Below are 13,853 nucleotides of genomic sequence, written 5' to 3'. Positions count from 1 at the left end.
TATTTTGTAAATATAAACAAATTTTGATTTTGATGGCTGCAACACACTAAAAAGTTAGGACAGAGGCATGTTTACCTCTGTGTCACATCACCTTTCCTTTTAATTGCACTTTTTAATTGTTTGGGAACTGAGGTTACTAAATGTTGAAGTTTTGCCCAATCTCGCCTGATACAAGACAACTGCTCAACAGTCTGTGGTCATCGTTGTCTGATTCTCCTTTTCATGATGGGCCATACATTTTCAATAAGAGACAGTTCTGGACTGTAGGCAGGTCAGTCAAGGACATCCACTGTACGGTGTAGAGTGTCTAGAAACCACTCTGATGTATCACATGCAGAATGAGGCCTGGCATTGTCTTGCTTTCCAGGAAAGATGTCATCTTGATGGCAGTTTATGTCTTTGTACAATTCCAATATACGCCTCCATGTCAATGGTTCCTTCACACAAATGCAAGTCACCTATGCCGTTTGAACTGATGCACCCCAATACCCTGACAGATGTTTGCTTTTGCACGTGTCACTGATGAAAGTCTGGATGGTCCCTTTCGTCTTTGGGACTAAGAACTCGATGTCAGTTTTTTTCCCAAAAGCATGCTGAAACGTGGACTCATCTGACCACAGCACACATTTTCACTGTCTTTTAGACCATCTGAGATGAGCTCGGGGCCAGGGAACTTGGCAGCATCTCTGCATTGAACTGATGTGTAACAGAGATTCGAGTTGCATTTCTTGATGCAGTGGCAGACTGTGTTAAGTGACAGTTGTTTTCCAAAGTATTCCAGAGCCCATGTGGCTATATTTAACACAATAGCATGACAGTTTCTCATGTAATATTTCTGTCTGAAGGCTCGAAGGTCACGCACATTGAACAGAAGTTTTCTGTCTGGCCGTACACAGACTGAGATTTCTCTGGATTCCCTGAATTTTTTCACAATATTACATATGGTAGATGGTGAAAGACATAAATTCTTTGCAATCTTGCATTGAGAAAAGTGATTTTTGAATTGTTTGACAATTCTCTCATGAAATTTGGCACAAAGTGGTGAGCCATGACCCACCTTTGCTTGCAAAGACTGAGAAACTCTTTTACACCCAAACACGATACCCTAACCTATTACCAATTCACCTGCCAATTGTTGACTGTTTTAAAACAGTTTAACTTGGATATTCTATAATCGTTTCAGTTTTATTTTGCCTCTGTCCCAACTTTTTTGGAGTATGTTGCAGCCATCCAAATCCAAATTATATTTATATTTACAAAATACAATTATACAATTATGTTGTTCAGTGAAAACATTGGAAATCATTTCTTTGTACTTTTGTGAGTTTAAAAAAATGTTCAAGAGAATTAACAAATCAGAGATTGTGGATTTTATTGCATTTTACAAAATGTCCCAACGTTTCTGGAAATGAGGTTTGTAGTTCTGAATTTCTGACTGTAGATCTGAGCACAGCAGATCACACTTAAGTCGTTGATTGCTTGGACCTGCACTTTGTGTATTCTGCCACTCTATTTTGGGAAGTTTAGGAAGAAAAAAGTTCCAGTATGATGGTGGGACATTTGATTGGTTCACTTTGTTCAACCTGTCACTTTTTTCTTGTCATACTTCATCACTTTGGGAGACTGTGAATTCTCGCGTATTGTTAAAATGGTGGTATTTTGAATTGCGGTTATGTGAATGACCTTATTTGTGTTAAAGGGTTAAAGCAATCTCTCTCTTTCTCTTTTGTCTTCAGCAATGGCAGATTTTCATGTGCAGCCACGTTCTGTACGTGCAGAGCTGGGAGGTGTTGGACGGTTTCAGTGCCAAATCCATGGCCTGCCTGAGCCGGTCATCAGCTGGGAAAGAGACGGGCGGCCCGTGGATACCTCTGATGACAGGTATCACCGTAAATACACACTCTTCCACACAATGACAATTGAAGGGATGTGCCCAGTGTAAATGTCTCCCTCTCACTGTGAGCCTGTCTGTCTGTCACTGTACAGGTATACTCTGTTGCCCACGGGTGTGCTGCAGATAACTGGAGTACGCCCTGAGGATGGTGGGGTGTACTGCTGTGTTGCCCACAACAGTGCTGGAGTCAAACACAGTGCAGGAGCGCAGCTCACAGTCTCAGGTCTGCACAAAAATTCTTCTCTGCTTATTTAAGCCCTTCCACATTTTCTTTCTGTAACTTGCTTAACCTCTCTTTTCCTGAAGGCTCCCAGTCATCTGTTTACAAAGAACCCATGATCCTTGTGGGCCCTGAAAACCTCACCCTCACAGTTCACCAGACCGCCATCTTGGAGTGTGTTGCCACGGGTTACCCTCGTCCAATCGTTTCGTGGAGTAGACTGGGTAAGAATCATTTAAGTTGCACTTTAAATTGCCTTGAGTGGTTATCAGAGCAAAACCCACCTCCGCTCCAGCCAGAATACTGCAAAGAGCTTTAATATGCTCTCCACTGCACACTGACTATAAAATACCCAATCAACTGAAAAAGAGGAAAGGGAAAAATCTCCTCCACCAAGGTAATATAACATGATGGAGGACGGAGATGAGAGAAAATGAGCCGAAGGATCAATATCTGGAGAGACTTCTCTTAAAAGGCTCTTATTTTTCTCCCTAAAGTTCACTTATGACATTTGTCAAGGTGTCTTGCACAAAAAATATGTTAATTTAGTTAGAATTAAAGGAGTAGTTCACTCAAAAATGAAAATTGTTGTCATTTACTCCCTCTCATGCCGTTTCAAACCTGTATGACTTTTTCTTCTGTGAAACATAAAAGATGATCTTTCAAAAACAGATTTTTTTTTTTTTTTTTTTTTTTTCCATTGATGTTGTTTTGGACACCATAGACTTTCACTAAATGATGACAGAATTTTCATTTTTGAAATGTTTCTTGAGCACAAAATCAGCATATTAGATTTCTGAAGGATCATGTGACACTGAAGACTGGAGTAATGGCTGCTTAAAAATTCAGCTTTGCCATCACAGGAATAAATTGCATTTTAAAATATATTAAAATAGGAAACGCATATTTGACATATGTAATATGTCACAATATTACTGTTTTCACTGTAGAGTTTTTTTGAACAAATAAATGCAGCCTTTTTGAGCATAAGAGACTTCTTTCAAAAGCATAACAAGTATCATACCGACCCCAACTTTTGAATGGTACTGTACATCATTGGCATAGTAAATCAAACCCTTTTAGTTCAAAAGATCCAGAAAATGCAGTTTTTGATGACATGACCCGTTGTATTAAAGTCATTTACACTGCAATCTACTGGAGCCAAATGGTTTGGAATGGTGAAAGAAATACTCTCTCATCCTTCTCGCTAAGAGATGGATATTACAGATCGAGCAGGCTGATACTGTACAGTGAGATTGGTTTCTGTGTGAAAAATGTCTCATTTATCTTTATGCTCAGAGTTCTGAAGCCACACACTTGAAATGGTTTCAGAGATTTTTGGCCATTGAAATCACTTTGCCACATCTGTCTGTCTTATCTTATTTAGGATTGATGAAGAAATGTCTCATCTTTACTTCTGTTGTAGAGTGATTAATATCATTTTTATGATGGAATATGTCTGTATTTATGCGAGTATGTGCATGTCCCTCTCGCATGCATGTGAATCTACAGACTTGTGTATTTGTCTTCTGGATCATCTCATTTTGAGGCCTGTCCCATTTGCTCTTTGCATTTTAATAAGCATTTCAGACTATATCTATATATTTCCAAGGTGAACGTAACCTACTTATTCTCCGACCCACACCAACTGTTCTCTCGCAAGCAAGATTTCACAGCGACTCCCACACTTGTATAATAATCCATTTCTGAACTCTTTCTCGCTCACCCAGCTGTTATGTAATGTGATTTTCCCATTAAGAATGTAAATGATGGCGTCTTCCTGTAACAGCTGCTAATCAGATTGTGGATATTACCTTCCACAGTGTTGCTGGAATTAACTACTAACAATGGGATTTTGCTGGATTAGATTACAGCGAGAGCAAATCGAGGCTAAGCTCAGTAATGAATGTGATACATCTCCTACAGTTAGTGATTAATGCCATTCTGCATTTATGTCATCTTATTTAGGAGCCAGTGATTTTGCTGAGTTTAGTTCACACAACCAACCATGCATGCTGATTCACACCTACCGTACCTAAAAGCGTGCACATTTGTTACGGGGCAAAAGGCCTGGCCAGTAAAATATAATACAAAAATGTTGTCTAGGGGAAATAGATAGAAATAATGCTGTAAGAATAGTAAAAATAATGAAATAGACAATGATATTCACACAAAGCAACAACAATATAATAATGCACACTGGTTGCAGATTTGCTGTTAAAGTGTTTGTTCACCCAAAAATGAAAATTCTGTCATTAATTACTCACACCCATAAGACCTTCGTTCATCTTCGGAACACAATTTAAGATCTTTTTGATGAAATCCGAGAGGTTTTTTGTCTCCATGTGACTCCAGTGGCTTAAAGTCAATTTTATGAAGCAACATGAGTGCTTTGTTTGCACAAAAAAAACATAGTTTACAACTTTGTGTTGTAAGTGGTAGTTGCGTTGGATCTCTATGGAGAGACAGAAACCTCCCAGACTTCATCAAAAAGATCTTAATTTTTTTTTCCCGAAGATAAATGAAGGTCTTATGGACGTGGAACGACACAAGGGTGAGTAATAAATGACGGAATTTTCATTTTGAGGTGAACTAACCCTTTAAGTTCAATACAATTGCCTCTTCTTTTCATAACCTAAAGGATAGAAATTCTACATATAGGAATAAAATACAGAACAATTTTCTAATCCATGTAAGAGACTTTTACATGCCTTCAAGAAGTTACTTCTGACAAAAGAGAGAAAATACCAGCTACTTAATATAGGAGGTGTACTTATTTTTTCCCCACAGAAGACAGTTCATTATCTATAGGTATTTTTGTTGGGAGAAAAAAATATTTATTATTATTCATTTAAATGTCATTATTATTATTTGTTAAATTATATAATTTTCACACATTAGTACTGTCTAAATAAAGTTTTAGTAGTGATATGCCCGCATTTTGAAAGAGGGCAAAAATTTTTACAGCACTAGTTTCTAGCTGGTGTAAGCCATCAAGTTGTTGACTAGGTGGAGGGCCTGGTTTTTACCTGGAGGACCGCTTTGGACCAAGAACCCGCTACCATGATCCAAAATTCAACTTGACCACCTTAAGCTTATTTGACCTGTCTATTTTTGAAACAGTCTTAGATCTTAGTCTTGGTCAAAACTATTTTATTGAGTTTTTGTCTACAGAATTTTTATTTTTATTTATTTTATTTTTTTTTATGTATTATCAGCAGAACAATTGGCATGTTGTTAAATGTAAACTGTACAATCTATGGAACACTCTGTACATTACTTCTGTCCCTCAGCCTCATTTTCATTCCTGTCAAATATAAAAGGGATAGTCCAGCCAAAACTAAAAATTCTGTACGACTTTTTTATGTTAGTTACAGTTCCCATTGACTTCCATTATGGACAAAAATACAATAGAAGTCAATGGGAACCAAACTGTTGAGTTACCAACATTCTTTAAAATATTTTCTTTTCTGTTCTGAAGAAAAAATAAAGGAATAACATTAGTATGTATGAGTAAATGATGAAAGTTTTTTTTTTTTTTTTTTTTTTTTTGTCCCTTTAAAAATGGCGATATCCTGACTTAGGTCAACCCCAGCTACTTCCTTGTATGTCTCTGTGATATTTCATTGAAGATGCTAATTAACCCACAAAGACTAAAAGCATGTATCTCTAAAGACAAATGAATGTTGTTATCATTAACTATGTGGAACCGGGTTTAGAAGCTCTAAACAGCTGCTGAATAATAAATGGAAATGTTTGTGCACCTCACAACAGATGCCAGTCAGTTAAATCTGGTGTTATGAATTGCACCCTGCCGCAGTATCTAACACTGTGTCTAATGTTTTTTTGACAGGCACATTAACAAAACACAATGAAATGAATGGAAGATGTATTTAGAGGGATTGTTAATTTTTATTAGTACTTTTCCTTACTGAGTTTCCAATTACAGCTGCAGTGTTTGAGATGGTCCAGAGTGATACAGTTTACAGTAGCTCATGAGATTCATTGCTCATATAGAAAGTGTGTGAGTTTTACACATGTATGGGAGATGTTACCGTGGGATATCCTGCGTCACTGGCGTTCATAGGTAATCTCATATGTCTAGAGCCCCCCTTCTTGGACCCTTGTTTTTTCTGTGTACACTTTGTTGTAATTTCTCTCTCTCTCTCTCTCTCTTTCTCTTTGACTTTTCCTGTCTCTTAAGATATTCTTTGCCCCAGGGCAGAACGTGGGATAATGCTTTGTATTCCATAATTAGTCACATTTAACCAGTGCTGTTAAATTCTGAGGCTCATCACATGCTTCTGTTGTCCTGTTAAATTTATTTTTAGTTCCTATGGGGCAGGAAATGATTTTATGGCTGGATAATCATGTGATTCTATTTTCTCTCCAATGCCTCTTTTTATTCCCTCTACTGATCTCTTCAATTCTATTTGAAATGATCTTTATGACCTCTTTCTCTTGTCTTTGTCAACACTATGCCTTCATCTTCTTCATCTTTCAGATGGCCGTCCAATAGGAGTTGAGGGTATCCAAGTACTAGGAACAGGAAACCTGATGATCTCTGATGTCAGAGTTCAACATTCTGGCGTTTACGTCTGTGCGGCCAACAAACCAGGAACCCGTGTGCGCAGAACTGCTCAGGGACGCCTAGTTGTGCAAGGTGAGCTTTTTCTCAACACACTTTCCCAAAACTTATATATTCTATTTATCATTTACAAGTAGTTAAACTAGTTAATGTACACTTTTAAAAAAGCACTCAGTTACACTACATCACTGAGTAATAAACATCCATCAGTCACTCTTTCCATCTATTCTCCGAACCGCTTGTCCTCTGTATGGTTGCAGGGATGCTGGAGCCTATTCCAGTGTCTCGGGCCACAGGCAGGGGAAACACCCTGGACAGATGACCAGTCCATCACAGGGCTGAGTGATGGAAAAACTGCATCTAAATATTCTGCTTCGAAGCAGATCAAACTAACAATTAATTATATGAACACACAGTATTTACTAAAATCTGTCAGTTATTCTTGCAAACCACTTCAAACTAACTGAATCGCTAAATTTATTTAGCTTTGAAAAAGATCAAACGAACAAAGTAATCAAATGAACATAATGATTCCCTAAAATCTGTGAATTATTCTTTTGAACCAGTTCAGACAAACTGATTTCATTTTGCTTTAAATGAGATCAAACAAATTAATCAAATATCCAAATGATTCACAAATCTGTTTTTTTTTTTTTTTTTTTTACAGATTCACTAAAATGAATCTTATTTACCAACACTATAAGAGAGATTGCACAGTTTAGGAGTGTTTGTTTGACTGTCTCCGCTACAAAGCTTCGCAAATATATTATATATTAACACACTAGCGTTATGTGGCGAAAAAGTAGTGTGTTGCTAGAAAAGCTACACTACACTAACAACTGAATTATTGTGTGTATTGTATTATTCAGTACACTACTTAAAAATGATTTAGTAGCATCACTACTTTTAGTTAATTAACTGCCTTAGAAGTTAGTGACTGAATCTCAGCGGGTGTAAACCATGATAGAGGAGCAGCGTTGTAGGTGTAGCTATGAGACTTGATATTATCTTAGTGGCCAGATGGTGAAGCAGCCTTTGCTCACTGTAATACACTTCATTTACATTAAAGCGAGAGAGGGAGAGAGAGTAAGAGCGGTGTATTAAAAAATGTAATGTAAAAACTGGTAGTGAGAGGGAAAAAATGAAATCCCAAGAGAGAAATAAGTGAGAGAAACAAGGAGATAAGAAAGGAAGGAAGAAGTGTCTCAGATGATATATCACAGTGGTACATCAATACTCACTGCCTCAACCCATCCCCCACTCTCTCTCTCTCTCTCTCTCTCTCTCTCTCTCTCTCTCTCTCTCTCGTGCACTCAGGGATAAGAGAAGAAAAAAGAGAGTGCTAATTTGCAGGGCTGTGAGATGCACTGGATGGACCTCTGAGAGCCGTTAGACCCTCTCTTATCATTTATTTATTGAGAGAAGCTGGTAACAGTGAAAATACAGGAGAGAGACTAAGAGCAGGATCAACACTTGCCGATTAAAGGACTTTAATAATTAAAGTCATTGCACCCTGAACGAAAATGAATGGTGTGATGCTAATTAAAATGGATACAAACGAGCAAACGGTTGCTAATCAGTCAGCAATTTCAAATTTTCCCAGATTAAATGTGTCCTAATTAAGCAGTAAAAGACTATTGGATTAGCTGCAGTCTGTGTCAGTTGGCAGTATTAACATGTGGTGAGTGAGTGAGGAGGAGGGTATCTGGTGAGGTTGGGGGCAGCAGAAGGCTCTGGGGGGCTAAAAGAGGTGTGCGGTCCAAGTATCCCTTCCTAGCCCCCCACATCTGTTTTGCAGCACTTAATCTGTTTTCATTTTCACACTGTGTCATTTATGGATTGTCAGTTTCCTCCTCTGGCCCTGTGAAATCTGTTTTTGCCGTACTCTAATCGAATTAATCTGATTCTTTCTCTAAGTTTATTCCTGTTACCACCCACTGCTGTCACAGCATATTCATTATAAATGTGATGAAGCCAAAGACACGTAGACGCTCTCCCTCCCTTTCTCCCTCTCAGCATTGTGTGCACTTTGGTTTTCATCTTCAAATATTTCTATTTCTATTTCTATTATTGCCGTTGATAGCATATAAGTGACATATGGAAATGGAACCGGGTGAAATTGGGAACATTAGTGCAAAGGAGCAACTTGGCTCATTTTTAAATCACCTAGTGAAATTACTGAGATATTTTCCAACAGAAACTGAGGTTTCAGAAATTCAAGCCTTTTTATTTAATGATCTTATGTATTGGCAATAACTGACTTCTCATTATCTCTTGTTTTTCTTCTTCCTTTGTATCTGTTTACAGCCCCAGCAGAGTTTGTGCAGCCCCCTCAGTCCATTGCTCGCCCGGTGGGCACCACTGCCATCTTCACTTGTCTGGCCCGAGGTGAGCCAGTCCCCCAGCTCACCTGGCTGAAAAATGGACAGATCTTAGAGCCCGATGGCCACGTGAAACTCAGGAACAACAACAGGTTAGCTGAAAAAGATCAGTCAATGGCATAACTTTGTTTTAAAAAGTGGGACAGGAGTGTTTGTGTGTGTGTGGGGGTTGATTGCTGGTAACATCAGAAATGTACAATAATAAATATTGAAAAAAAATAACATTAGGATGTCCAAAAATCAATTTCAGTATTACACCGAGTTTAATTTATTGACATAGAACTCATGTTTAATGTGATAGTTTTATCCTTATATCTAGTATGGGCTAATACAATATGTTGTTAGTCTCGAGAATATTTACATTAGTGAATAAATGCATAAATTCGCATTAATGATTTGTGTGTCCTAATGGACTGGTGGTAGAATTTTTGTTAAGCGTGCCAGAGGTTCTGGGTTCTACTCTGCCCATTTATTTATTTATTTTATTTTTTCCATTAAAGGTGTGGTAAGCGATATTTGAAAAACTCTGTTTGGAAGTTAGTCGGACCGACACATCAACAAACGTGTAGCCAATCAGCATTAGGGGGCGTATGACCACTTTCACTTTCACGATCAAAAGTGTAGGGGCGCCCCCCTCAACCCCTGAGCACGCCACTGTGACTAACAACAAACTCTTGTTTGTATTTACTCTTGTGTACTGTACGTTCATTTTTTGTGCTTCCATGTCGTTCGTTCATCATCTGCGCTTTATTTTTCTTGACACATTATTTTGTTGTGCGTCAGCTGTGATACACAGCCATCCAGCCATTCAAGAGGCACACTGATGACCGCTAGACAATACGGTGTTTAGCATCATTGTTAGTGCATTCAGCGAGCAGGGGTTCAAGACCGACTTCGTTGCAGGGTGGTTAGGATTGGAGGGTGAGTTTTGGAGGTGGAGCAATGAAAAGAGTGGTGTGTTTGTTTGGATTTATTTCAAATATCAACATTGTCCAACAGCGTTTTTGAAATATCGCTTACCCCACCTTTAAAACCAAAGGTGTTCATCAGTGATTGTATATCAAGAGCAGGGACACGTTTGTGTGCATTTTGTTTTGTGATTTCATCGGAACAAATAGTGAGTCTCCGCAACAGTGTGAAGTAATATATTTGAAACGCTTGTTTGTGTGAAGACTGTGTAAGAGTGCCAAGAGAGCACAGTTGCCTTCTGCCACTGATAACAGCAGCAACGAGCACTCAGCATGATTTCAAAAACAACACATTCCAGCGCCAGAACGCCTCTTATTTAACACAAACAAACGAATTGCTAATCAGCTGGAGATGTTTCTTTTGTATTAGATACATCCATGCCATAAGATGTTTCAAAAAGTGGTGGGGACATGTCCCACCCATCCCACCTGTAAATTACACCTATGAGACCAGTGTTATTTTAATGTTTTTATATATATATATATATATATATATATATATATATATATATATATATACTATAATGTTATTTGTTAATATTGAATTTTTTTTTTTTAATTTTTTTTTTTTAACATTTTTAGGTTATTTATAATTTAGTTTAGTGTTTTTGTCATCTTATTATTTTTTAGATATTTTTATTTAGCTTTATTTTTTTCACTTTTAGTTTTAGTAATTTTAGTACTTCAACTTAAACCTTGTCATTTATTACATTTGGAGTCACCTTACAGAAGGCATTAGTGAAGGCGCCACTGTTTGCGTCATTGAAGGACATTCTTATGTTGCTGGTTGTCCTCTTCCAGCTACAGTGTTATGACAACCATGTTAGGACGGCACAAGTCGAGGTCATAGTAGGATATGTTGTCCTGCATTCTTCTGATCTAGAACGGGCCGTATCTGCTATGAAAGACGCTCAATTTTTTGTTTATCTGCTGTGCTATTCATTTTTTTCCTCTGCCGTTTTCTTTATGATCATGTCTTTGGAAATGGAAATGAAACGTGATTCCTTGTCTATCGCTATAAATGTTTTATTGCCGGGGATTTTTGTTGTGGTTAAAGAGCATGTTTACGGTGTGAGAGAAAATCAATTTCATTGAGGTTAAAATTTATAACCGCAAAGATGGAGAGAGACTTTTCATTACTAGAAGAAATAAATTGGGAAAGACAAGAAGGCTGGGACAGGCATTATTCGACTGGAGTGAAAAAAGCAGGTAGATGTGGAGAGACAGCACAGGAGTGGATAAGTTGGAATCTCTGAGTCTGAACAGCACCATTAGCTAATTGACTCATAAAGTGGAGCAGTGGGCAGACAGTGGGACCGTTCCACTTACTGATGACTTCATATATACATTGCAGGCCCATATGTGTTGACACACAACATCATCATCTGTGTATTTTTAAAAGATTACACACTTAAGATTAAGATTAAAACTTTTGCATCTCTAGCATCACCAAACTAAATTACAAAACTCAATTTTTACATTTTCTAAATAATTAAGTAATAATAATAAATAATAATCTGGGTGTTGCTTGCTGCCATGATGTTAGGCTGTTGCCATGGCATTGCTATGTGGTTGCTTATGTTTTATGAGTATTGCTATGCAGTTGCTAGGGTGTTCTGGTGGTTGCTAGGGTGTTGTGGGTGATTATTAGGTGATTGCTTGGCCAAGCTGCAGCTACTTTTTGTGTGCAATTTGTTTATGCATTTGGCAGATGCTTTTATCCAAAGCGACTTAGACTACATTAAAACTAAACATTTAATGAGTTCTTGCATTCCCTGGGAATCAAACCCATGCCCTTAGCATTGCTAGCACTCTGCTGTTTGAGTTACAGGAACATGCCTATGGTTCTGGTTGCTCCTTCAATCAAACTCAATGGGATTCTATTACTCATTTCAACATCCACCACTGGAATCATAATTCTGATCGCTTAGTGTGTGTTCACACTTGTAGTTCGGTTCTTTTGGTCCAGACGCTGTCATTTTTAAAACTGAACCTAAAGATACAAAAAAATAATAATAATAATAACGGAACTTACCGAACATCCAAAACAATGCTGTGTTTTGGGCTAAATGCGCTCGCTGTATGTGTGATAGTATTTTGACCATCTGAGAACTCCTGAAGAGCTTATTAAATGTGTAAAGGAGTCAAAACAGCGGCAGGAATTCCTCCGTTGCACACAAATGAAGATCTGCTGCAAGGAGACAGTGTTTCTGACATCTGTACCGAACTCTAATGGGCAGCGTAGCTCCTATGATGAGAAAAAACAGGTATGCTTGAGCATTCTGTCCTTTTCAGGGTTGCATTTTGTGACATCACATCCTGTTTTTGGTTCATTTAGATGTCTTTGGTCCATGTTGCATTCAGTCGAACTGCGCCAGAGTTCGTTTGGAAGCGGACCGAGACCCACCTTTTCTGTGGTCTCGGTCCTCTTGTTTGGTGCACACCAGGGTTCGGATTGCAGCATTCACACTAAATCAAATGAACCGCACTAACAGAGCGATCGCACTAAAGTTCATTTTAAACTAACCAAACCTGCCAAGTGTGAACACATCCTTAGAAAAGTAATTGCAAACCTTTCCTCAATAAATCCGTGTGATTTATTGTGCAGGGCAAAAAATTATTTGTATGAATGCTTAGAAAAATAATAGCATTAAATACAATACAATAGCATTGTCTCTGCGCATTAAACTGGGATAAGAGTGAAAACAATTGCACTGTTCACTTTTATGGTGTTATATTGTCAGCTGTATTGTTTATCAGCACCAGTTATGGTGTTATTGCCATATGACATCTCTGTGATCCAATACTTACAGTATCTCACAAAAGTGAGTACACCCCTCACATTTCAGCAACCATTTTATGATATGTTCTCAAGGGACAATACTATAGAAATGAAAATTGGATATACTTTAGAGTAGACAGTGTGTAGCCTGTATAGCAGTACAGATTTACTGTCCTCTGAAAATAACTCGACATACAGCCATTATTGTCTAAATAACTGGCAACAAAAGTGAGTACACCCTAAGTGAACATGTCAAAACTGTGTCCATATTGTGTCAATATTTTGTGTGAGCACCATTGTTATTTAGCACTGCCTTAATCCTTCTGGGCATGGAATTCACCAGAGCTGCACAGGTTGTTGCTGGGATCCTCTTCCACTCCTCCATAATGACATCATGGAGCTGCTGGATGTTAGACACGTGGCGCTTCTCCACCTTCCGCTTGAGGATGCCCCACAGGTGCTCAATAGGGTTCAGGTCTGGAGACATACTTGGCCACTCTATCACCTTCACCTTCAGCTTCCTCAGCAAGGCAGTTGTCATCTTGGCGGTGTGTTTGGGATCATTATCATGCCGTTCAGCTCAGTTTCTGAAGGGATGGCATCATGTTCTGCTTCAGAATGTCACAGTACATGTTGGAATCCATGTTTCCCTCAATGAAGTGCAGCTCCCCAGTACCAGCAGCAATCATGCAGCCACAGACCGTGATGCTACCATGCTTGATGATGCTTGACTGTAGGCAAGACACAATTTTCTTGGTACTCCTCACCAGGGCGTCGCCACACATGCTGGACACCATCTGAGCCAAACAAGTTTATCTTAGTCTCATCAGACCACAGGACATGGTTCCAGTAATTCATGCTCTTGGACAAGGTTGTCTTCAGCAAACTGTTTGCGGGCTTTCTTGTGAGCCAGCTTCAGAAGAGGCTTCCTTCTGGGACAACGGCCATGCAAACCGACTTGTTGCAGTGTGCAGCGTATGGTCTGAGCACTGACAGGCTGACCTTCTGCTTCTGCAACCT

General features: G+C 38.6%; 1 protein-coding gene across 1 annotated transcript in view; it reads left to right on the top strand.

Moving 5' to 3' along the window:
• igdcc3 (immunoglobulin superfamily, DCC subclass, member 3) overlaps positions 1-13,853 on the top strand; it is an 89,232-nt gene that overhangs the window by 59,848 nt on the left and 15,531 nt on the right. Inside the window, exons 3-7 of the mRNA XM_051900948.1 lie at positions 1,737-1,881; positions 1,987-2,117; positions 2,201-2,338; positions 6,619-6,777; positions 9,010-9,175. Coding sequence (XP_051756908.1) covers positions 1,737-1,881; positions 1,987-2,117; positions 2,201-2,338; positions 6,619-6,777; positions 9,010-9,175 — 739 coding nt within the window. The remainder of the gene's footprint in view (positions 1-1,736; positions 1,882-1,986; positions 2,118-2,200; positions 2,339-6,618; positions 6,778-9,009; positions 9,176-13,853) is intronic.

Source organism: Ctenopharyngodon idella, chromosome 7 (genome assembly GCF_019924925.1).
Source record: "Ctenopharyngodon idella isolate HZGC_01 chromosome 7, HZGC01, whole genome shotgun sequence".
NCBI classification, from domain to species: Eukaryota; Metazoa; Chordata; class Actinopteri; order Cypriniformes; family Xenocyprididae; genus Ctenopharyngodon; species Ctenopharyngodon idella.
Note: the sequence above shows the minus strand (reverse complement) of the source record. Positions and strands in the feature narration are given on the sequence as shown.